Source organism: Eleginops maclovinus, chromosome 22, assembly GCF_036324505.1.
Source record: "Eleginops maclovinus isolate JMC-PN-2008 ecotype Puerto Natales chromosome 22, JC_Emac_rtc_rv5, whole genome shotgun sequence".
Classification (NCBI taxonomy): domain Eukaryota; kingdom Metazoa; phylum Chordata; class Actinopteri; order Perciformes; family Eleginopidae; genus Eleginops; species Eleginops maclovinus.
In genome coordinates this window covers 16,656,343-16,682,380 of record NC_086370.1, presented here as the reverse complement: position 1 = coordinate 16,682,380, position 26,038 = coordinate 16,656,343, and the positions used below count along the sequence as shown (strand labels likewise).

The 26,038-nt window shown below is 38.9% G+C and overlaps 1 protein-coding gene across 1 annotated transcript in view; it reads left to right on the top strand.

Moving 5' to 3' along the window:
• Positions 1 to 352: 352 nt before the first annotated feature.
• LOC134858785 (VPS10 domain-containing receptor SorCS1-like) overlaps positions 353 to 26,038 on the top strand; it is a 40,399-nt gene continuing 14,713 nt past the window's right edge. The window contains exons 1-14 of the mRNA XM_063874908.1: positions 353 to 1,069; positions 12,805 to 12,872; positions 13,903 to 14,002; positions 14,223 to 14,381; positions 15,790 to 15,863; positions 19,460 to 19,524; positions 19,996 to 20,114; positions 20,458 to 20,547; positions 21,397 to 21,576; positions 23,181 to 23,327; positions 24,469 to 24,571; positions 24,863 to 24,939; positions 25,497 to 25,588; positions 25,733 to 25,840. Coding sequence (XP_063730978.1) covers positions 353 to 1,069; positions 12,805 to 12,872; positions 13,903 to 14,002; positions 14,223 to 14,381; positions 15,790 to 15,863; positions 19,460 to 19,524; positions 19,996 to 20,114; positions 20,458 to 20,547; positions 21,397 to 21,576; positions 23,181 to 23,327; positions 24,469 to 24,571; positions 24,863 to 24,939; positions 25,497 to 25,588; positions 25,733 to 25,840 — 2,099 coding nt within the window. The remainder of the gene's footprint in view (positions 1,070 to 12,804; positions 12,873 to 13,902; positions 14,003 to 14,222; positions 14,382 to 15,789; positions 15,864 to 19,459; positions 19,525 to 19,995; positions 20,115 to 20,457; positions 20,548 to 21,396; positions 21,577 to 23,180; positions 23,328 to 24,468; positions 24,572 to 24,862; positions 24,940 to 25,496; positions 25,589 to 25,732; positions 25,841 to 26,038) is intronic.

Genomic DNA, 26,038 nt, shown 5'->3' with positions numbered 1-26,038 from the left:
AGTGGAATATCTGGCACACTCCTGATCAAAAACGGAATAAAAAACCCCAGGAGGGAACCATGCCTCTGCAGAAATATAACTTAATTAATGGTACGCCCAGTTGCTGCTTTTTCCATCCAGGTTGAGATGAGGATGCGAGGGTATGGGCCCCTCTCCCCTCTCGTCCAGAATTCAGCCTCCAGCTCCTCCTCTGATGCATCGTTTGCATCAGTACTTGGGAACACTTGTCCGCGCGCTGCTGCACCTCCCCACAGTGCATTCCCGGACTCCACTTTACCAGGTGATGACAGACTCGCGCTCAAGAGTGAAAATGATATGTTTTTAACACGCCTGAAGTCGGAATTAACGTAGAATGGAGACTCGTCTCGGTCACTGCCTTTTTATATTTTTCTCTGAATGGATTTGGCTCTTCACCATAACTTCCATCCTTGGCGGAACAAAAGGGGAGATAAGGTGCATTCCCTCGTGCCAGCTGCAGCTAATTACCGAATTTCCCCGGGACCTCTCGGAGCTGGATTTCACTAATTTTGGCGAGGCATTAGCGGAAGAATTAGTGGGATTTACGGAGGGGTCACCGGGTGCCAAAGCCACCGCAGGCGGGGAGGAAAAGCACACGGTTGCGGAATTAACCGCGAGCGAAGAAAGTTCGTTGAAAGTGCAACCAAGCTCCGGGGGAAATAAATCAAGTTTTCTCCAGAAGGACGCTTTGAACGGTCAGCAAAAACTTTCCCACCCGAAAGAGTTGACTGGAAGTGCTTCACCCGCGGCTGCCCCTTCCCCTTGTAAAGGTGACGTTACCGAAAATAGCACCGGAGATGGAACACATAACGAGGAAAATGATGGGAAGCAGGTTGATGTGACAGTTAACGAGGATACCGATGTGGCCAGTTGGAGACGAACCCGGAGTGCGAGGAGCGCGGAGGCTTGGTCCGGGTTCAGAGCCGAGGACGGGGAGGACGCCTCGTTTTCGGACGTGGAGGAGTTTGAGCTCACAAGTTCGACATTTGCTCTCGCCGGGGACACGGCTCATAACCAGGCGATGGTGCACTGGTCCGGACAAAACAGCAGCGTGAGTAGTTTATGTGCCCCAGATTTACGCACTGACCTGTTTTGACGCAGTGGGGTCAGTGCTGTTTACTCACAAATCCTGCACGGTAATTTAAGTTATTTAAAGCAGTAGTTGTGATGGAGATTAAATATGTGAGTGCTGGGATGATGCCCTGGCGAGTTTGAGGGCTTCAGTCTTGCCTTGCCTCCCCGCGTTCTCTCTCTCTCTTTCTCTCCCCCCCCCTCCTCCTCTCTCCTCTCCTCTCCATATGCTATTGTTTATTGATTAGCTGACTTGGCAGGTAGGCTGAAGTTTAAAGTAAAAAAAGAAAGAAAGTAAGATAAGTGTAATGTTCTGCCTAGAGTTGTGCTGTTTTTTTTATTGAATCACCGATATTGGCTTAAGCCATAATCTATCATTTCCTGTGGATATGATATATTCCTTTGCTCCTGTCTTCTTGCTTTATCCGTCCCACACATAGAGGGATGGGTTTGTTTCTAAAGGTTAGATATGCAGCTCAATGAGCACAGATACTGAAGGCTTAAAGTGAAAGTCATTATACAGCAGATAGGTTGAACTATTAATAATAGTTATGATAATAATAATAATAATTTCACTTTGATAACATTCTTTACACAACTAATGTTACTTGAAGTGCAACAAAAAAAAGAACAATGAGAAACAAAATGAGGTACAAAATAGTATTACAGTCTTATTGTGAAATACTACATATAAGTACAGGGAGAGATTAAAGACAGGTTGAAAACCAACATCGGCTCATGTGTTTAACCTTCAGCTAACCCAGATTGGAAACCTCCAATTGTGTATCCGTGGTTCTGAACATATAACAACTCACAGCGGAGGATGTGAGTGAATGGGAAGGCTTCAAAACAATAGGGGGTCTTCGATGTAAGCCATTTAAAGCTTCACTGTATATACAAGCTTACATACAATCTTAAGATCCAAGATTCTTGAAGTCATGTACAGTTCAGCCAAAGCCACGCTTTAGTTTTGCTGTTTAGATCAGGAGTAAAGCAGCAGAGTTTGATTTATTTATAGCCCCCAAATAGACTTAAGACCAGTGAGATGTTTCATAGTCAAGCCTGCTTGAGATGTAAGCACAAATTAGCTTTTTGACATTTTGCTGCTTAAAATTGCACCCTAGAAATATTTCCAAGATGAAAGAAGCTGATTTGGAGGTGTGATTTATTACTGGAAGCAGTGTCTAACACACTTTCAAGGGTTTGATGTGGGGAAACCAGAGATCCAAGAATTTTACAAGGGTGCATTTCTTTTAGCCTTGGGGCTTAGCAAAAGTACTTTATGTCTTGCTTGTATTTCCTTTGGTCTTATATAATAGCTATTAATCTATGTATTAAGTGCAGAAATGCTGTGAGCCAGTGTATCACACTTCTATCATTTGGTTCTGTAAATTGTCTCTCTATGGCATAGCTGTGAAAATCTATGTTATGATGACATCATCTGAAGGTAGCATGTACTGTAGACTAAGATCTCTGATGTATTAATGATTTAAATCACCAACCCATTTCACAAGAGGATTCACAACAATGCTGCAGTCAAATGCCTCCATTACAGCCAAACACAACTAAACCTGAAATCTAAAAATATTCTTACATCCTTCTCACTTTCTTGCCTCTCATGTTCATTAGGCGATTTGAGGGGGTAAGCCATGCCGCTTGTTAATGAAATGAACTGTTTTAGTGCTCTTGCAGCAATGACAGTGCAGGTCAGAGGGGTTGTTTAATTGAATATGTGAGTCTATTCTGTTTGACTCACTGGTCCGTTATCTGACTGAGGTTTGTTCAAGTTAGAAGCCTCCACTGGTTGCAGCTGCGCCGCGTCCAACAGAGCTGATCGCTGCCACAAGGCTTATGATTCCAGCAGACGCTCAGCAGAACATTTCAAAAGCAGCTCTTGCTGTGCTGAGTATTGATAAATCCATGGTGCTATCTGTGGTGCTGAAGCAGATGAAGGGAGGGGGGGTTCTCCTTCCCTGTTGAAGAGGCTTACTGCTCATGACTGTACGTTGAATATGAGTATGTAAGGAGGGAAGGGCGTTGTTGCAAAGTAGGCTAACCCATCTGCCATCTTTTTTTTTCTTGAGATGTGCAACTTCTTCATGGAGAATAACAGATGGTTAAAATCTAAAGCTCATTTTGATTTTTTACTTTCTTGTAACAATACTATCACCACGGTTTGGCCTCGATGTTTTCACAGTTACACAATAAATGTTCTAATCCTTCTTAGAGAAATCACACCTAATGTCACAGAGTCCAACCCCACACTTCTAATAATTGTAGTGTGTGTGTGTGTGTGTGTGTGTGTGTGTGTGTGTGTGTGTGAGAGAGAGACCCTCTCTCTGTAGGTGATGGCCTGGTGATCACAAAGAAGCTCACAGATTTTCCAGCTGGTTTCCAAAGTGGCCAATTTGCTTAACATCTTGCTTTACGTTGTTAGAATCCAGTAATAATGGCTCAACCACTTTCCCTAGATGTATGAAAAGATTTGAAGGGTTTTACCACATTACCTTATCTACAGGCTAAATAAGAAGAAGCAGATCATTTCTAAAAGTGGATACATTGGGTAAAAAGGAGACATGATTTTAGGGCTGGCAGTATTCAATAGGCGTAATGTGTTCTCTGTTAATGTGACTTTGTTTTATTTGGAAGTGCTGCTGTGTTTATACACTGCAGGTGGCCTCACATGTTGCCAACAAATCACATATCTTAATAATGCAGCTTAGTGTGATTTTTTTTCGTTACAAATTCAGAACTCTGACCCTAACCCTAACCCTACAGAAGATCAGCTTCTTGTCTAAGCCTAATAATGACTATGATATTTAATTTTTACTCTCCAATACAAGACTTTATTTCTCCATTCATTTTTTTGTTGAATATGCTGAATTGTATTGTTCCTATTTATAATTCAAGCATTTATCACTGTTTTAAAAATGAAATTGAAAATCAAGGACAATGTTCCTTTCAACACACGCCAACACATTCTTTGTGTGTCACCAGCCTAGAAGGTCAAATTCTTCTTTTTTGGAGCAATTTAGCCTTAGTGAAAAGATACGTTTGTGTGTTTGCTTCATTCAGTTCTCTAACGTAGCATACAGTCAGCCATGGCCTATAATACCTTATCTACAGGAGCCAGTACGGTAGATAAATAATTTCTATCATATCGTGTTGCAGAGCATGTTAATCAAAGACTCACTGGCCTTTTATAAGCTTTCCACCAAGAAAACATCATGTTTAATGAAAGGAAATGTAAGTGATGGTGAGTGAGCAGCGAGTGTGTCAGATTTTGTTTTGTGCATCTTGCTCCAGAGGTGGGCGTTGGTCAAATGCACTGTCTGCTGCTGACCCACTGCATGACCCGTTGCTTTATCTCTTCACAAGGCTTTTGTTGTGTTCCCAACGCAAAATAAAGAAAACTTGAAAGAAAGCCATGATGATAACAAACCACCGTTATTTGAAGAATAACCTCTTTGCATCCACGCTTTCATGGAGTCATTTTTTAGTTCAACAGCATTCTGACTTTATGAAATGCAACTGTGGGAATACAGTGTCTGTTTTAATTGATCCAATGCTTGGATAGGCCTTCATAGCCCACAGTTTGCATGGCCAATATGTCATGTAAAGTCATTACATGGGGGCCCATATTGAATTTCATCACAGAACCCCTTGTTTAATGGTTTTCAGGGAAAATTCCAATACCAGACAAGAACATAACTTTACAAATATTCTAGAAATTCACCCGATGATGCACCACTATCTAGCTAAACGTCTAACAGCAACTAATCTGTCACATATTTTCAGGCCCTCTACACCTGTACATTTGAGCTTCACGCATTATGCAACTCATGCCCGAATACCAACTTGAAAATCGAACAGCTCCCCAACATATGAATAACCGAATACTCAAATGCGCCAATATTTTATGATGAGGTCATTTGGTTTGGTAAGCATATTTGGGTTTTACTCAGGTGCTGTAGTTTAGTTTTATATTCAAAGCACATGCAAGTAAGGTGAGTCAGAAAGTATAAATTACCTTTATGTGCAAATGTGTTTGTTATTCTGCGTTAGACCTATCAATCTGTCCTGGGTGTTGCCTAGTGCTTGCCTGTATATAAGCTACAGCACCTCATGACCTTGAACACATCTGTCTTGTTTTGTTTCGCCTCAATCCAGATGTTATAAATGGTATGAGTAATTTGAATAACAGTAACATTTGGAAAAAAAGTAATACAGGCAGCAAACTGTATTATTATTACATTCCACCAGGATGATGAAAGATAAGTAAAAAGGTACCTATTTGTGTTTGAAGAAGACACCATCTTCCTCTCATTTTTCTTATTATTATTTTGGGGCCGAGACGATGGCGATCCATACAACATCCAGGACATTTCTTAAGAGTCTTTGTCCCAAAAGTGCAAGCTTTGTGATAGACAGCCTGTGTCTGCATTGCGCTGCCTTGAGCTTACTTACTCATTTATTTATTTAGTTTGACTGACTTTTTTCGGACTCTCCATTTCTTGGAAAAAGGGGCCTAATGTTTTGTGTATGCCCTGAGGTGAATTTCTGCTCCTGTGTACCAAAAACGTTCTCTATATGGAGCATTTGTTACGTTTCTCCATTTTTGGTCTTTCATGCTTGAGAAAATACCTTTTATCTGTCTTAAGCAACCACGAGGAGCAGCTTAATTAGCAGCTTATCTTTAAATACCTCTTCCATCTTACTCAAGTCCATGTTTAATTGTATTTTCAGCTCTTAGGTTTGTGTGTCAAATATGGCTTAACATTCAGTTGAAGGTCAAACAGAGGGAGGGTTATTGTGGAGGGAAGTTTGATTCTAGCTCATTATGAGATCTTAATAGCATTGTTTTAGCTACAAGGATTTACCCTGAATTCAGAAAAGGCCTGCATAAAAGCAACAAAAGTATACATTGCAGTATATGTTCTGCAATCAATGTGCAGCATGGCCTAATGGATGTCAGACACTCGTCATTTATTGAAGGCAACACTAAAGTGAAATGAGACCTTTTACAGTAGATATCAGTGTGACTTACATTTCATCAAGATTAATGCCAAATACATATTTTAGCCATGATTAATGTATATGAATGAGTACAGTGGACAAGAAATGTACTGTGAAATCATTTCTTCTCCCATGTCTCCCCAAAATATATACATCCTAATTTGAAAATGCACAATTTTTAAAAATGTAACTGTTCAATACACACAGTATTCAGTTGAAAAAATAATAATTCAACATCAACACTGGGGCCCTTTTTTGTCACTAATCATACGTCTTTGCCCAGCTGTCAATGTTGCACCTTGAGGGGGAGGAACAGGAGACGTTGGTTAAATTAAGGTTACTCCTGAACACCGTTTTACCATTTATTGTCGCCTACCTCCCCAGCATTCATTCTGCCTCCTCAGTATATACCATCCCAAACACCTTGTGCTGAACACTATGGTGCATGCAGCCTCATGCATTTACCTTGTTGACATGCTCGGACAACCCTAAGGCTGCTGCTGTCAGTACGGACGCCCACCACCCCTCCAGTCTCCTGGGCGGCTGTGATGGACAGGCTGCTGAGGGAGGAGAAGTTGCTTTAGTGTTGTTTTAGGACGTGACCATCACATATCCTGCTGAAGAAACATAAATAAATTCATGAAATACATATTGACAAGAACACCTAGAACAAAACCAAAGACAATGAATTTGTTTTAACTCCATAAATTCCAGGATGTGGCATTGCCTACATTGCATGGATAAACCGCAGCTCGGTTGGTTTTTCAAGCTCAGCACTGTGCATAAACTACTGGCAGCTGAGCTCCGCCAAGCCACCTAGCCTTCCCGTGGTGAGGATCTCTTATGCCTTGAAATCCTGCATTGCCTCTTTTATAGACAATTTGTGCACCCTCCCTCCCCCAGATTTATTTTCTTCTCCACCTTGTGCTGTCTAATAAAAATGTATTTGGCTATAACCTTGGTATTGAGTTCTTACCTTACATGACTATTCTATATATTTGTTTTGTTGCAGACATGTTGTCTTTGTGTTTGCACTTTTTGGTGTTTTCAGTTAAGACACATTTATGTTGTGCATGTCAATAATAGTTAGCCACTTACACATGCATGCATCCCAACACACAACCTTACGACACGTGACAGACCACACCTATTGTTACGCCCCATTTTGCCAATTGGCATGCATAAACACACCTTTACACATACCTTCACATCAGGGTTTCCGTTAGCCGGTAATTACCGGTTTTTAGCTGCTAACATGTTTATAAACCGGTAAATTTAAAACCTGCCGGTCAAAATGTCCGGTAATAATACTCATATAACACTTGGATAACGTAGTCTATCCCTAGACATTTGTGTTTTGACAGCTACATTACTGGTGCTGCGTCATGACATCACCGTTTACTTCGCTGATTTTCTCCCCAAACGCTGCTCACCACAGCAACAGTCGGGATTGCGTCGGGTCGATGATCGTGTTGCTTTTGTCATACGAAGCCAGATTGAATTAAAGAACTATACTTCTCAAACGTTATCCTTTTCTCCAGAGTGCCGTGGTTCATTGTTTATTAATCTGGTTCAGCGTCATTCACCGCCCGCTGCAGTGCTGCTCGTCCAACGGCGTTTAGTCAGCCGTTAGCTCACGGAAAGAATTCACACGAGCAGCTGATTCATACCCCCATCCCCATCAGTGAATATGGTTCAGCCTGAATTTACGCTGTTTGGCTTCACAACGCTGTTATGAAATTTGTCTGGTATAAAACGGGTGGTGTTAGCATAGTAGCCGAAGCTAACCTGACTACCTTGACTACTTGTTGCTATTTTATTGTGGCATAAACCGGAAACAACAACAACAGCGGCTTATTTTACCCGCGAAGAACCAGAGCTTTCGGGGGGCGGGGGGAAAACTTGTTAACATCGTAGATGCTTTTGTAACATCTGTTATTGAAACTTCACCGGTAAGATTCGAATTTGTCCGGTAAAAGTAATTATTTCCGAACCGGCAAGAAAAATCCTAGCGGAAACCCTGCTTCACACACGCACGCACGCACGCACGCACACACACACACACGAGCTCCATGCCAAATTTCAAATTGGCAACCAAGGCAAAATGGCTGCCAAGATGTGTATACTTTTCTGGGACCGACGACCAACCACAAAAGGACAAGCGCTGCTGTGTTTTATGAAAAATTATTTTCAAGTCTTTAGCTGATTGGTCAGTTTTGAAGTTAAACCAACATAGTCAGCACCTTAGTGGTTCATGAATCAGAAACAGCTGTTGTTGTCAATATACGGTTTTTGGCTATTGCTCAGTCACCCCTTCATTTTGTGAAGAGAAGTCTCTTATTTAATGCGGACTACCTGCATTACTCATTCAGACAGTATGAGTTACACCATCTGGCTGCAGTAAAGAAAAGTCTCACATTCAAAACCCAAACTTTGATTTACACTGGAGTTTCTTCTTTGGATTTATAGTGATGCAAAAACAGGAGGTTTCAAACCCTTTTGGTGTGCGGTGAAAGAAATCTTTCCCAAGCATTTTTATCAAAATCAGCTGTTTTATTTTTATTTATGACTGCAAAAAATGCAATTTATAAAAGAGTCCAGGGAGCTTTTAGTTTGTAACAAGCAACTAAATCTGCTACCCTCTTACTCAGCACTTTCGAACTAAATTCTGAGTTACAAGTAGTTTGGAAAAAAACATCCTTGCGAAGCGGGTGCAAACCTTTTGGTTGGGTAGAAGAAGCTACCCTCCAGCTTTCTAATCTTGCCTGCATTGATCAGCCCCCTCCTCCTGCACACGCGAGCTTCCAAGCTCAGCGGGCCGCTGTAGCTTAGCTGCTGAACCAGCCTTGACTCTCATTTATTGTGAAGAAGCAAATGGTGCGAGAGTAGAAGACCGAGGGAAAGCCGTTTCAGATGACTTGTCAACCAAGCTGCTACTTACACACAGGGCCGTCGTCTCGACACGACGAGTCCAATAAAGTCAGACATTTTCTGTTCTGCTTGAAAGCTGTAACATGGACTATCTGTTCTCTGTCCATTTAAAATGCCGGTTATTTGATGTTCACAGATCAGTGGTATTACCATCTGCTGAGGTAACAGTATGCTGCTATCAGTCACAATACGGCTGAACTTTACTACTTGAAGGAACACCATTTTCAAAACTTCCAGTCATATTAATACCCTCTAGGGGCTCAAAGCTGTGCGAGAAGATGTTTTGTTCACTCTGCTTTTATTCCTCCTGGTTTTATTAGAACAACAATAGTTTTTTTTTTGTGCAAAGAGATATTGTGAAGTAGCTTTATAATTCATGACTGCAGTGACCTGCCATCCATGTGAGAGCCAAACGCTCTGACTTCAAACAACCTAGCTTCAGCACATCTGGCCTGTGAGAAAATGTTGCCTTTGTTAATGAAGTGATATAAATTGATGTGGCAGACAAAAGCCTCTGTACATTGTGTGTCTCACTGAGAAGGTATTGAAGTATACAAGGATGAGCTTTACTGCAGGCTATTGATGCTGCAGAGTCGCAGGGCCATCAACAATGTAATGGAAATAGACAGTTATTTTATTGTTGAAAGTGTTCAATGATGCTGTTTATAGTAGGGATTTGATCATGTGACGTGTCACACTTGCTTTACTGGCCTCTTTGTTTTATGAATTTGCTCACTCAGCTGTGTTATTTTAGTCATTGAAAGGCGTTCCTTGTCACATTGTTAATACTTCTTGGGTGTTAATATCTTAACAGCAGGTATTCTCACCCTTTTCCTTTCAAATGAGTAAATTACATATCTTAGTTAAAACATTGAAAGTCACCAGTGATCAAATACATGTATCATTAACCAATCTTCTTTGTCCTTTGGAAATGTGGCATTAAAACATTTATTAATATAGCTGCTATATATTCTTTTATATCAACAGTCGTTAAGAAAACAAAATCAAAATTTAGCGGTAATTTGAAGGCCATAGGAAGTCATATGGCCTTCAAATTCCCGCTTAATTTAGATTTTTGTTTTGCAGGACTGACCCTTTCAACTGTATTAAAAGTAAAGCATTAGAAACTATCCTAAAAAGAAAATTTATGGTTTTAATTTCAATTGCTTGATCCTATTCAGGGCTAAATACTAGCTGGATTCATCCCATCATACATTAGGCAAAAGCCTTCTAAACACAACAGACATGTGACTATTTTTTGATGTGTCTTATTTGTCTTCATTGTTAATATTCCAGTCAGTAACTCCTGTAACAATTGATTTGATGGAATCATCAATCTGTTTAATTGCAGTGGCTGAATGTGATGACAGTATTATTGATGGGGCAACTTACTTCCAACAGCTGATAAGTCTGTATCACCGGGATGGTGAGAGTGGGAATGAATCGTAATGTGTATTCTGTTGCTCCTTTCATTTGTCTCAGGTGTTCACCCTTCAATAACAGAACTCCCCCTGCTCCTCTTTAGACTACGCCTCCATTTCTCAACAGTAATCTCTCCACCCTAAGCCCTTTTAAATCACCATTAAGCCTCTATTCATTCTTACATAATGATCAAATTCATCCCAGTCCATTTACCTTCAAGGTTTAAGATTTACAAAGGATTAGAGGTTGAAAAATCAATTTGCCTGCTCTTGGATGTCAAGTAATCCAGTTTGGAGGTATGTAGGTACCGCTGCTGTGTTAATGGGCTATGCACTACATGGTTCCTGGCATCAAATGTGATACATTTGTTGAAGTTTAAAGAGAAATTTTGACTTGCATATGGCACTATTACTCATCCATAGGGTAATGTCTGCCTTTATCCGGTGTATGGTGTAAGCATAAAAGAAGTAGCCTTCGACCAGTGATTTCAAATAGCAATGTAAAGTGTTATGTGACATGCTGAACTTCAAACGGCCGTTTCACACAGAAATATCTACAAAGTGAATATTATATCACTGTATTGATGCGTTGAGCCATGGGGCTTCACCTTTCTCTTTCAACATCCCTCAGAATGCAGTAAGCAGGCAAAGTTGGATGCAAATGATATTAGACTGTAATCCTGGATTCTTACCAAGCAAATGCATAAAGTTAATTGCCATACAGAATGGGGGATATATTTTTGTTCTAATTTTCAGACTGCTGCATGTTGTTTTATTGCTTATGATGGTGTCCACCAGGGTAAGACTTTTGGAAGGTATAAAGGCCATTTTATTGGAAGCCATTAATCTCTGAAACCCATTCTGGACCCCTTGGTACCGTAGTTATAACAAACTACATGGACTATCTCTGATCCAGCACTCATGAAGGATTTTCATACGTCAGCTTTTCATCAAAGGGGGCAAGTCATTAAAAAATAAAGCAAAGGTTAAGTTTAAATACACTGCGTTATTAGGAAGGTGTTATTGCGCAACTTGTTACATTATTTAATTTCCCCAACATGTTAATTGAGATACCCTGAAGGTAAAGACAGCAGCCATACATTTATGATGAAAAACAGGGTTTTAGGATCATTCTTTGGACTTTTGGTCACACAAAACAAGACCGATGTAGTTTTATATTCTAAAAACAGGAGGAGATTTCATTAGCTTGGGTTATTCTGTTTATCGGTACAATAATTACATGGACAGTGAGTTGTCTATATTTAGGATGGAGTCTCTGTTGATTCATGTTTTGTACGCATACGTCAGAAATACTGTTCTTGTTGGTTTGGTGGTGTTGAACCAGTTGGTCAAAATTGATTTTTTTCGTAGCTTAAAAAAACCTGAGATACTAATCATTTTTGAAATGAATCTTTACTGCTGTTGGAGTCGACTGTACATAAGGGATCTTGAGGTTTCAAATGTATACACCGAATGTGTTTGTCACAATTAGTTTTTATAGAAGTTGGAGATTGAGTGTTTTGAATTTCTATGAGCAGTGTTTTGAAAAGTTCAAATTCCTTGTTTACATGATGGAGTTTTTCTTTGTTACAGAGAATGTTACCCCAAACACTCATAAAAACTCGATAATTAGAAGAGAGCGTTGAAAAGATGCCCAGAGAGGCTTCCCCAGGGAGCTATATGATCTCTATATATGCAGTTTTTACGATTGCACAGTGCAGGCAGGGCAAAATACACATTGTGTAAAGGGTGAAGGGCACAATATGAAAAGCTGTTTTTCTGTAAAGGGCTGTTCAACAGGATAAAATGCATTCTTTTGGACGTCATTTATTGTAGTAATTGTGGTTTTCTCTGCGGCTTTACTCATTAGTGATTTCATGCATGATTTACTGCACATCTTCCAATATGCGGCCTTTTTGTATGTATATTAAGTAAAGGCCTGCATACAACACTTTATGATCCTCTTCAAAAAAGTTGTCAATAATATTTACGAGGTCTGTCGCTCTGTGCCTGAAATGAATTATAGCGCTGACTTATTTATTCATTTAGTCATGGTTTACTAGTGGAAGCCTTGGCTGGTAGTCTACAGGGTCTTAAAAGCCATTACATTATGCATATGTGGTCAGCTTTCCCACAGAGTATACGCACGTAGTTTATAGCATTACAACAAACCAAGGGATGGGTTGACATGCCATCACAGTGTTTGGTTTTAAAGAAAGACATGTCTGTCATGGAGCTTAAAAAGCCTGCACGGACGACTCTATTCTTTTGTTTCAACATGTGACACTAAGCTGTGGTGCTGATAGCTCTCCTCTGAAGCTAGTTATCTGTTTGATCTGTTTTGTAGGTGATCCTTATGTTGACAAAGTACTACGACTTCAACTCTGGCAGAGTAACAGAGAGTTCATTATGGAGGTAAGCACTTCTGTCTGTTATTACACATCATTTCAAACTGATTTGTTTTGCTGCAGAAAAGGACACATGAAGTCTGCTTGGTGCCTCATAGACCCTTGGAGTTCTATCTAAGTTTATATGTAAGATCTCTAATCGTATTTTAAACCCCTATGATGTCTTATGAACATATCATTATTACCCACTACTGTGAAGACAGAAAAACTCAGCATTAATAAAAATCTAAAATGATGGAGAATATTAGATTACATCTCCACATAACTCCAATAATCTTTATCTCTAACTGTTGGATTACATTAACTCAAAAAAGGATTATATGTCAGTGTTGTGAAAGAGAGCTTTTAGCTGCAACATAATACAGTTTTGCAAGTTTACTGTGCAAATACAGTTTATTGCTAAGTGAAGAAAGACACTTGAAAACTTTGAACTGGGTTTTGTCCAAGTCATGACAAAAGCAACACATGAGAGAAGGACATGCAATATTGTGGTTTATATCCAATTTGGTAGATTCACAACATTAAAATAATGAACAATTATTTTCCGAATACTTTTTCAGTGCTTCTGAAATGTCACCAAACAACTGAGAACAGGATGCTTTTCTGATAAAAATGTATATAAAGAAGAGATCTAAAGTTAGTTTGTTAATTGATTTTGTTTGGTTTTGAAAGTTTGAAAAACATTTTAAAGCTTCATTTTCAGCCATCAGGCAACTATGTCCTCTAATCCTCAATATGATTTATTAAACATGAAATCAAAAATCTTTAGAATTATGTATTTAGCCCAAAGCATCAGCAATATTGAAAACAATAATAATGTTTCATACCCTCACCACACAGGATATTGTTGTTTGTTTTGATAATTAAAAGAATCTCCATTCATCTAGCAAATTGCTTCAAGACTTCTGCTGTTGCAATTTTCTGCTTGCCTGATATGCTTAATGATACCATCAGCATCTTAACTAGAAGGTGATCCTCCGTTCTCCTTTGCTCTACAGCAGAACCTGTTTTACGTTATCCTTCTAATTGAACTTTAGGTCAACGGATTATGGGTCAACATATGAGAAGCTTAATGAGAAAGTTGGGCTAAAAACCATCCTGAGCTACTTGTATGTGAGTCCCAACAATAAAAGAAAGGTAAGTGTGCACATGCATCTTATTAAAAATCATGTCTGTAATGAATGAATCGGTCATTATTTTTTCTGTGTAACAGAGTTTATTTTAGCATTTTCACTACAAAGCAACCCTACAGGAGTCTGCACGATGCATCTGTTGCAAAGTACACATAAGCCCTGAGGAATGGAGGCTGTCGACGTGGGCCGCTGATTCCACCGTCTGCTTTCTTGTTTCGTCTCAGATCATGTTACTTACCGACCCGGAGGTGGAGAGCAGCCTGCTCATTAGCCTTGACGAGGGGGCGACCTATCAGAAACACAGCTTAGCCTTTGATATCCTCAGTCTGCTGTTTCACCCTGAGCAGGAGGACTGGATCCTGGCTTACAGCCACGACCAAAAGGTAACATGTAGCTGTCAGGTGTCATGAAATAACTGGAATCAAAACCAAAAATGGGACAGGAAAGAAATCTCTGGCTGTTGAATAGGTGTGTAGGATTTTCTTGCTGCTTATCATGCACGACTAAGCTCGATGTGAGAATTCTGCCAGACTCTTCTTCCCGTTATATATGATATCATGTTGTGCCACAACTTAATTAATGTGTTCCTACGATTATATTAAACATTGGTTGTTGTGACGTTCCAAACATTAATTTTGATAATAGAGGCCAGCTTTCAGGACATGGTGTTAATGAGCAGAAACACCTGCCACTGAAGCCAGGCTGCTGTTGCGAAAAGAGAGGCAGCCGATCACCTGCTCCCTTTATCAAGTCATAATGTCTGAAGCTGACTCCGACTCTGAATTATACTTCCCACAAAACACACAGGAGAGTTAACAAGGAAGACGCATCTAAACACACAGTTGGATGTATAAACACACACACTTTTCATTACTCTGCCCAAAAACCCTGCTGTCTGCTTTACTCAAAACCACAGTCATCAAACCCGGCCTTCCCGGCCTGCTCTTGGAAGAGTTGTTTTTCAGAGAGAAAAACAGTCAGGGTCTGAGAAGTGAGATAAATGGTGCAGGGAAGAAGATGAAAGCTAACTTGAGAACCATCAACGGGTCCAAACGACGCTCTCAAGAAGTTTGCCTTAAGGTCATTCAGTCCGTCTCTGTAAAGCGCAATTTAATGTGCTTTTTTTCCTTTCTACCGCTAAATTAATCAAAGCTTGGTTTTATTTTACATGTATTGATTGTCTGTCATGTCTTTTTTAAAGTTTAAAGCTCTTGGATACGTCAAAAATAATGTTGCTTATCCTTGCAAAGCTCCAAGCGTAAGATGCTTGCAGCTCGATCATTCCGATAAGATGACAGGCTCTCTTAAAGCTTCAACACAAAAAGACCAGTAAAAAGAAGACTAATGGCTTTATCGAATAATAGGACTACAATGACAGTTAAATGAGTGATTTTATAACACCAATTAAGCAAAAATCCTGCTGAGTTATTTTAGTAAGTAGAAATTTTAATTTAATACAGAGGCCAATTTGTCTGTCATTGCCTACCCTCTTTTCTAAAGGAACAGATTGACTAGTCTCATTACGATTTTTCCCTTTTTTTGGGGGAGTATCACTGTATTTGTGCAGGAACTGATGGATTTTCTCATCACTGATTCAGTTTCACAAAATACACATGCAGTAGGGCATTATTCAAAACAACATCAACACATTGATGCCATAAAATCTACAAATCTTGACAGCTTCTTGATAATACTGTTAGACATATATCAGGGAATAATTCTCTTGGATATTCTGACTTGGAACATTACTATTTATACTCATTTCGTTAATGCATTCCTCTCATTTTTCAGCTCTACGTCTCTGTTGAATTTGGGAGGAGATGGCAGCTCGTGCATGACAGCGTCGTCCCCAACAGATTCTACTGGTGAGATAAACCATCAGTCATTTTCAGAGGGCAGAAATGCTGCAATACTGCCAAAAATGTTGACATACTCCGGAAACATGATAAATAATAAACAGGCAAACAACAATTAGTTATACATTAATTTAAATGAATGCATTTTAACATTGAGTTCACAGCAGTAGAACAGAGGGGAAGTGCCTTTACTGTTCACTGTGTTCTCTGGAAAGTGGTCGAAACATGGAGAAAACATGAGCCATAACATAACTATTAAAGCATATTTCTGATTAGGCAGCAGCTCATTTAAAGTAATACCTACAAAAATGTGACATGTTATATGTTGGGATCTGAACTTATTAACATGAATAAAAAAAATAGTTAGGTATACTTTTAAGATATGTAATGAATTTATAGTGGATTTGTTTTTTATACCAGTGGTGGAATGACGAGCACACGCACCAAACATGTAAATATTTGATTACGTACATAAGTACATTTTCTGTATTTAAAAATAAGTTAAATAACATTAGCATCATCAGAAAAAATGTGAAGTATCAAAATTACAAGTACTTCTTTGACTGATTAAAGATCTTATACTTCATTATTTGACCGTTATGCATCACACCTGTAGATAATGCTGTTTTTTAATTGAACAATTCTTAATATGAAAAGTATCAGATAATTGAAGTGGAATAATTAAGTAGCATAAAATAAAAGTACCCTACTTTATTACACGTACCCTTAAATTAGACTTGTACAGTATCCAAGCAATTGAACTACTAAAAATCATTGAAAAACATGAACATATAACCAAAACAATAAGTATGATTTGTTTGTTGGGATATCACAGTATAGGAAATCAAGTTATATCCAAATATTATCACTTTGTTATTAATATAGTATGATACCCGGTGTATGTTGTACAGAATTGGCTCTACAATGTGGCAGAGAAAGTGTTTTAGCGTTATTAGCTGTTGGGTGCTGATACAGGGATTATGGGCGAGGATAAATGTTTAATTTATAAAGTTTTTATAGTTGTTGGCTACAGAATCCCTTTTCATACATATAGCCAAAGAAGCAGAACCACTGAATAATCAGAGAATGTTGGAGTGACCTGCCATACATGTTTCTGCAGCTTATACATTGTTCTGGTAAATGCAAAGACAGCACATTAACAAATATTAAAGTAAATACCAATCCATAGGAAAAAAGGCACTGACAAAGTACACAAAACATAGACAAACTTTAGTTTAATGAGTCTGATGTATTTATCCTCAAAGGGAAAGCTGGATATTTGACACTCATTTGTTGAAGACAAATCTATATCCTTCATAAGAGTTAGTGACTTGTGTGTGGTTGGTAATGTTATTTATTGTGTCATGCACGCACAAATTCCCATTCCCTTGTGGACTTATAGGGCGCCAAATGATACAGCTCTTTATTATCATCCATCCAGAAAATCTCATCAGAAAGAAAGATAGATGAATAAGAAGTATAGGCCCTAAATCATCACATAATGGCCAATAAAACATGATCAGTCATCTTCAGTCTCTCCTAAATCACATCACTAACGACGCCTTTTCTCTTCGGGGAAACAATTAAATCTTTTCTTGGTAGCTAATGGTAATGTACCTGAGCTCATCTGTGCACACCGAGATCTTTGACTTTAAGCTCAGTTCAGCTTCACATAAAGCTTCACACTGGTCCTTTCCTATGAGAGAATATGTTCTTAATTTAGGTTTGTAGCAGACATCAAGAGATCCTCTTTACTCATTCATCATGGATGATTTGCTCTGAGCTTAATACATATAACACTGCAGCCTGTTTTGTAAAATAGAGAATTAATGATACCAAATTAACATTTCTCCTCACTACACGGAAATGTCCATGAAAAAACATGTATCTCAATAATGAAGTGCTGTAAGGGCGTATTCATGTTAGATTTTTACTCTTTAAAATATACCATTTATTTCTTGAGTTATATTCTAATTAAGGTCAGTGGTGTCTGAGATTTCTTTAGCATCGTCCTGAAGCTGCAGCGTTTGAAGATGATCTATCAAAATCCCTAATTTTTAGATGTTCACATATACATGTCCTTTTATCCTCAAGGAATACATCAACCAAAACATGTCAAGAAAAATAACAAAATGCTGCTCACACCGTCAGAAATCAACTATGATAAAACATCTGTCACCACAACCTGCTCTGCTCGTATTAACTGCAAAAATCTGACAAACATGATTTGCAAAAACATGCTAAGAGCCGTCTTTGCTCGGCAGACATAGTGGTATGTGTTAGTTATGGGGAACACTATGTAACACTGCAGGGGTTTATTTAAGAGCAAGTGCCACTGTTCACTGATAGAATTGGATGAAGTATTTGACAGAAAGTCCATTAAAAGAGATGGAGCTGTGAGGCAATTACAGAGTGCTGAGGGAAGCAAGACGGGGGCTTTTTATATTACAGTTCAGACACGGTATGGAAAATGAGAAGAAAGCCATCTACTGTCACAACAGATGCTGTTAATACAACAAGTGGTCACTCCTGTCATGGTGCCGTCATGAAGTATCTCTGTTGAGAGTGAATGAAATGGCTAAGTGCACCTTACCCATAAAGTGCAGTGCGGGTCAAATGTCCATCAGGCCAGTGTTTATAGATAAGGTTGTTGTATTGAAGACCCTGAAAGAAAAGTCGAGACACAACTCTAAAAATACTGAACTTCTGATAACAGAAACACAAACTGTTACTGAGAGATAAATACATTTAATGTGTTAACTGTTTTCATATTCTATTTTTAAAGAAAATTGCCTTTGGGCGTCAGCTTTTGTTGTATTTAGCCACTTGATGTTAAAAAAAAAACAATAACGTTTAAATCACAAGCTAAATGGTTTGTACCAAAGTCTACCACCTTAAAAGAAGAAGATGAAAGAATAACATAATTTTCCCCCAAAAATGAAACATTTTCTCTAATTATGCCTTCTTTTGTTCTTGTGAAATACCAGATACCTTATCCCTTCAGAACTCGCACCAGCTATTCATAAATTCATCTCTAAGTTTGTGTGGGAATCTGGTTATATCTTTACGTTTCAGACCATATAAAGCAAATATATTAGTAAGCTAATATTAATAATGTCAGTTAATTAAGTTTAAGATGCGCAGCAATTAAAGCTGGCATTTTACTACTGTGTGTCAATTATTTACTAACAGTTCATCTCTACACGAAAAAAGTGTGTCCCAATTTGAATTAAGAAGCACTTATCTCTGCTTGCATTATAACTAGGCTAAGTTAGACCCTACAAAGAGCCGATGCAGACTTCTCCTTGAGGTACAGACTGTTTTAGAGGCCTTTATAAAAGAAGATTGTAGAAGTAATAAACTACCCAAGAGGGAAACTCAGTCTGTGGCTTGAAAACAGATGTACACATTATGTTTTGAATGGGCAATTTGCTGTGATGAAGCTCAAAAATAAGGGTTGGGAACCAATTACTGCGACAATGACTTAAATGAGGGCATATGATGTAAATATTGAGTCACAAAATGTCATATTAATGTCATAAGTAATGAATGAAGGCTTTCCTTTCAGCAGAAATGTAATGTTTCCTATGTTTGTCACGATGCAGGTCCAGGTTGGGCTTAGACAAAGAGCAAGGAATGATTCACCTAGAGATCATCGTCTCTGACGGAAGTGAGTCATAAATTGATGTTACCTTGGCAACCCAGAAAAGTAGATTTAATTCCTGAACTTTAACTTAGAATAACTAGTGAGAGCTTTTTTTATGCTGTACTAAAACGTGCGTTCCCATCTGAATTGGCTGCATGGAGACTCTTCATACGATTAAGCTAATTCATTTTTCAAGGGCCGGGCTGTGACTTGGCTCTTTTTATTGGCCACAGTGCAGAGAGGGAACTTCCATAAGGCCTCGTGTGTTAATGCCCCGTCCCCGGGCAGACCACCTCGTTTGGCTGACGCTAACACACTGGGACAGCTCTCTCTCTACTTTATCTATTAGTGAGAATAAGGTTTGGCCTTCAAAATGTTGCCTCTATGGCTCACTTAAAACCATCAGCATAAGCTAAACCTTGATTGTGGACTGCAGAAGGTTGTTTGTTTTTCTCTCTGTCATATTTTTAGCTCTCATTTCTTGCTTACCCACAGGGTCACAGTACATAACTTGTAAACTTCAGAATTGCTCTGATGGAAACAAGGGCAAGCCTTTCCCTGGATTTATCATCCCTAATTCCCTGGTGGTTCAGGATGAATACGTTTTCATCCAGGTGGGTTTTTATTGCAAGGTCTGGCTTCATTAAAGAGCAATTAAAAGCTGTAAAACCACTGCATTCAATCGCATCTTAATGTAGAGTCATATTTTTCATTAACTAGAAAGGGGCCATTATCCTGGGAAAGAATGGCATGAAATGTAAATCACTGTGTTGTGTATTGTACTCTAACATCATTCTGCTGTAATGCACAACATCCTAATTAGGAGCAAACCCAGAGTTTTGGTGCTGGCTTAAATGGTTTGATACATGCTGCTAGCAATCAGTGTGCACAGTGAGTTTTAGGAATATTTACCTGAAATGTGATTTAACTGCTAATTTCACTATATTGCTTTTCCAGGTGCCAGTAGGTGGTCAGTCTGTCCATTATGTGTCCTATAAAAGAAATGCTTTCTACCCAATGAAGCTTCCCAAGTACACTCTGCCAAAGGTAAGCCTGCTGGAAGGGATGCAGTGTTCGGTGAGTTGAGCACATGCAGCAGAACAAGTGCGGCATTCATTTTACTGTGAAACACTCCATTTATTCCGGCAGGCTGTTTTGTGGTATCATGATGACTTAGTGAGGGTTGCTTAGTTGTTCCCGGTTAGTCATAATGTTTGCTAACAAATCCATTTAATAGTTTTCCCCACATTATTATCCTCCTAAAAATTGATTTTGCTATGCATGATTACATTTTTAGATGTTGTGTTTATTTAGGACCTATGCATAGTTTTTTTAATCAGTTGCTCTCTCATCCGTATCAACAGATACAGATAACATGAATGGATGCAGAGTTGCACATTTTCCCCATAACTCCAAAGCAACTTTTTGAAGCAGAGAACTTCATTTGCGTTTGCACAGAAACAGTGTTTGGCACTCAATCCCCTTTTGCTCAAAGCCCAGCAGGGTGGCTTAGGGGTTTTACAGAGCATGGTAGTTATAGTCACAACAACAAGGAAAGATTTATTGCCTGCAGTCTTCTTTCGGTCCGTCCATCGATCCACCTATCCATGTAAAGTGTCAACATTTCCTCGAGAAGGAGACACATCCCCTACCTCACCTCACCTCACTCTGGAAAAGGTATTCAGTAAAATTAAATGGAGCCTGTCTTCATTTTTGAATAGGCTGCTGATCCTGGCTGAATGATGTCTAGGAGTGACAAATCGCTTGCTCGCTGCTTGAACTCTGCAGCCAATATGCGCACACTAATATGCAGATTTAACTTCTTTTGTAGGGACTCTTTATGAATCAATTCTAAGTTGATGGCATGTGCAGTACTCATGGATTTCATACATTTAGGACTTGCAGATAATCAGCACCGATGACAACCAGGTGGTTGCAGCGATTCAGGACTGGCACCAGAATGACTCCTACAACCTGTACATGTCTGAGTCCAGAGGGCTGTTCTTCACCCTGATGCTGGAGAACGTTGTGAGCAGCGGAGGACCAGAGGGCAACATCATGATAGACCTGTATGAGGTAGGCAGTGATGGTGGAAAACTCATGTTGTCTGAAGGGCACCAGCTGTATGAGCAAGGGCGCTGCATTATGTTTCCGTAATTTTAAGGTCACCCTAGGGCACACTTGTTTTCTCCATCTGAGGGCACCCTACAAGGCACTTTAACATGTTGTCTTCACTGGAAGGGCGCAGTAGAGGGCACTTTATCATGTTCTATCTACCATAGTATCCAAGAGGGTACTCAAGCTGTGTGTTTTCGCATTATAGGTCCACCCGTTATTGGGTGGCGCTGTCATCCTTTCACATGTTTTCATGTTCTTCAGGAATCTCAATCTCAATTTAAATCACTGACCTGAGTTCATGAGTGCTACAGTTTATAGAACAATCAGTATCTGCTAACAGTTAAACCAATCTATTGCCATCTCTTCTTTGCTGAAAAGTGGCATTTGCACATTGTTATTTCCTATAGCTGATTGATGACAACTGATTCATTTACTTATGAAACACAGATCTCACATCTAAGAAGAGAGCATTTTTGCTTCATAAATGACTTAATGATTAACTGATTATCAAAATTGACTTAAAATAGCAGGTGTAAATAAGAGAAGAAACTTGAACCGCTCACATTGTGTTCTCAGGATGACAGGTTTTGACTTTTTATCCACATATTTATCAATAATGAAAATAATACTTAGCTGTACTTCTGTAAAGTACCTCTTAGATGTATTCATCAAAAAGAGTCTGTTAGAGAACCATTCACATCTAAATTGCTTGTTTGGGAGCTTGAAGAAGATCAAGGTACTCCGACAAGTAAAGTAACAAGCGACAGCCTCAAACTTTGCTTACAGTTAAACTTGATTTTCTTAAGTGTACTCTGTGCTCAGAAGTCTTTGGTGTCTCGACCATAATGGAGCAGATGTTGGTACATTGCATTCTGCTGCAACTGAAAGACTTTCTTTTTCATATCCACCTCCTGTCTGCTTTTATATTCTTTGAGATTAAGACATGTAAAACATTTAGTAGGTGCTGTTTCAGGTAACGCACCAACTATACATTAGTCACTTCAAACACATACAGGGAAAAAGCAGCTTTAACTTGTGCCCTGTAAACGTTATATCTGCGTTGACAGATGTGCTATGAGGTTCCCAGTGACTGCACAAGTATGTATCACTTTGGATTATCCTCATCTGCAGCCAGCAGTAGAAGCACGACTCTTTTACGAATGCACACCTCAGATAGCCATCAGCATTGGTTATTCTTACTGTTCACTGACCTCCGCACACATTGTATGCCTCGAAATACTTAACTGCAATGACCAATAGCAGATATGTAATGTAAGAGGAATATGTGCTGAAGTGATAGTTGCATTTCATAGTCTGCATCTCTGTGAACAGAAGTACAAAGAAGAAGGAATGTCTCAGTGATGCGCCATATGTTGTTTTGAGTCCTACAGATGGTCAAAAATAGTGCTCCCTGTCAGAAAAACTATCACATTCAGACATCGTTTCCTCTCTCATCCAGGCCTGCAGCTTTACTTAAGTCTGAATAATTTAAGGTTTATTTTTTCTTGTCCTTTTTTTGTTTGTTTTTTCCCCCCACCGCTTTCCATCTCTCATGTTTGTAGGTTGCCGGGATTAAAGGGGTGTTCCTGTCAAATAAAGTTGTAGAGAACCAAGTGAAAACTTATATCACATACAACAAAGGGAGAGACTGGAGGCTTCTTCAGGCTCCAAGTACCGATCTCCAGGGAAACAAGGTCTATTGTGAACAAGTAAGTGGGCCACTGACAAGAGATGGATATTTGGATTTCCATTATGTGCTCAAAAGATACTACAACTGGATGATGCCATGCTGTGTACAAAGAATACAAATAAATGTGTATTACATCCAAACAGCTCAGACACTTCAGCTTTGCAGAGATTTACCATCGGCCTACTGTCACTCACAATCGTGTCCAATTGTAATAACATAGATTATTTCAGCATAAATGTCTTTAATTGAAAATCCAACACTTTGGAGTTATTACATGAACCTTATGTTATTGTATTGAGTATAAATAGTATAAGAAGTAGTGGTAGTAGTATGTCTGTTAATAGCTTATTGGGGATTTCATCATAATTTATTATAATATACTGAATTATATAACATTTTCTATCATAAGTATGAGAATGTCTTTTGAGTGCAGTGCAGTAGCATTTTTTAAACAAATGATATATTATATTATATCATTTAATAAACCAAGTCTGAAGGACTGTAACAATTCATTATTCATTTCAAGAGCTAATTACAGGTTCAGGAAAAAAACAGTTTTTAGTTTTTTTCATTCATTTTTCAAGATCATTTTGGGTACATGGCAGCAAGTTAAACACTTTAGTTTATCACATGGTCACAGGATGAGACCAGGTACTAAAGGAAACAGTGAAGATAGTAGGAAAACACATAATAATGCAGGAGAACACACAACCGCGGTAGCAAAATAAAATGTAAATGACTATAACCCTATCCAGAGGCCATTCTTAGCCATACATCATTTCTAAAGGAACTTTTTATGAGCCCAATAAAGGTCTTGTGAAAAATTGCATCATCATACTCTCATTAGATGATAAGCTGCAATAATGCCCACCATTATACGTGAATTTCTACATTGTTATTCTTTTATATTGAGCTACCAGCATACATTACAGTTCATTTCTAGTAGGAGACTTGATATTGATATTGTATGATAATATTTGTGATATTTAATGTATTGTGAAAACTTTTGAATAGAATATTTTTCTTAGTTTGGTAGAGTCATAATAAGACACCTCCCTATTATGACACCTCATATTGAACGTGATACAGGTCTGTATCAAAGCTTTCAATTTCACACTTAAATTTCAGCAAACCAATCTCCTTGTGTTTGTGTTTCGCAGCCTTACTGTTCGCTACATCTCCACCTCCACGTGTCAGAGAATCCCTACACCTCGGGCAACATTGTCAGCAAAGATTCTGCTCCAGGAATTATCATAGCGTCAGGTGAGGAGATTATTGGATTTGAACATCCATACTCATGTTTCATAATGGTCCATCGATTTGATTCCTAAGCCCTCCCAGTCCTATGCAATCTTAAACCTAGTTCCCGTAGTGCAGTATTTCTGTATGTAGTCAACAATAATTTACAAAATTAAATTAAATGAATAGTTTATGTACATCTGTTACATGTTAAATCTGTGGAAATAATAATCCCTAAAACACATTGTTGTCTTGTCTGAATAAATACTGCAATAGAGTAACTACACATAAGGCTATTCTACCTTTTGTATTCAGGTGTGGTTGGACCGGAGCTGACCAGTAATAATGTCAGTATTTTCATCACATCAGATGCTGGGAACAGCTGGAGAGAGGTACAGTATTCTTCGCCAGTACTTTTTGGATACATTTCTTTTCTGAACTGCTTAAAATTCTTTGCCTCAATATGATACTGCTAAAAATGCAAAAGATGACCTTGTCAGGCATTATCTAAACAAAGAATATGAGTGTGACTGAAGCTTTCAGAGCAAACATTCGCTTCTCAGTTCTCAGTGAAACAGCCACAAGTGCAAAGACATAAAGAATTGAGGTCTCACACCAAACCTAGTGAAGACATGTGCATCTCTGATCTGTGGAACAAATAAACCAAAAGAAGCGTTGACAGATTTGTATTTTTTGCCACCGGCTGAAGAAAACAAAAATCAACAAAGAAAGCGAGACTTGTTTGTAACTTTTGTTTATCTCACAACTGGGATGCTTGTGTGAAGAACAGTTGTGATTTGCACTTGTTTGGTGTGTAGTTGTTAGTATACATGTTCCCTATGTTGCCATAGGTGCACACTTTCTGTAGACTTAAACTCTGCTCTGCTGTGATAAAGTGAAGCTGGTCCTGTCTGCAGCTTTTTATTTGGTTCATTTTTCATTCTCATAGGTTTTTCAGGAAGAGTACAGCATTTTTTTCCTGAATCAAGGGGGATCTCTGGTGGCCATCCGGCACACACCTCTGCCAATTAGACACATTTGGTAAGTCTCTCCAAGGGCGTCCCACATCTTTTTAGAGACTGTACTAAATCTTCAGAACAAGGAGTTAGACCGTTGCTCTGCTGAGGATTCTCTTACTGTTTGTGTCTGGTCCGTTTGTGATCCAACCATTGTTCTTTCCCTCAGGCTGAGTTTTGATGAGGGCAGAAACTGGGACAAATATAGCTTCACCTCCTCTCCGCTCTATGTTGACGGCGTGCTTGGGGAGCCTGGGGAAGACACCCTCATAATGACGTAAGATAAGAAGAAACCACAGAAAACTGACGTGTTTCTGGTTTAATTATTGTACTGGGTAATAACATATTACCCCAAAGAAGACTTAGTAGTGTACATAAATATGCTAGAGTCTATTTAATGTGGTTTTGAAAGGGTTTCATAAGCCCAAAAATGCAGAGGAGTTTCTCTACCCACAGAGGAATATGGATTAAAGCT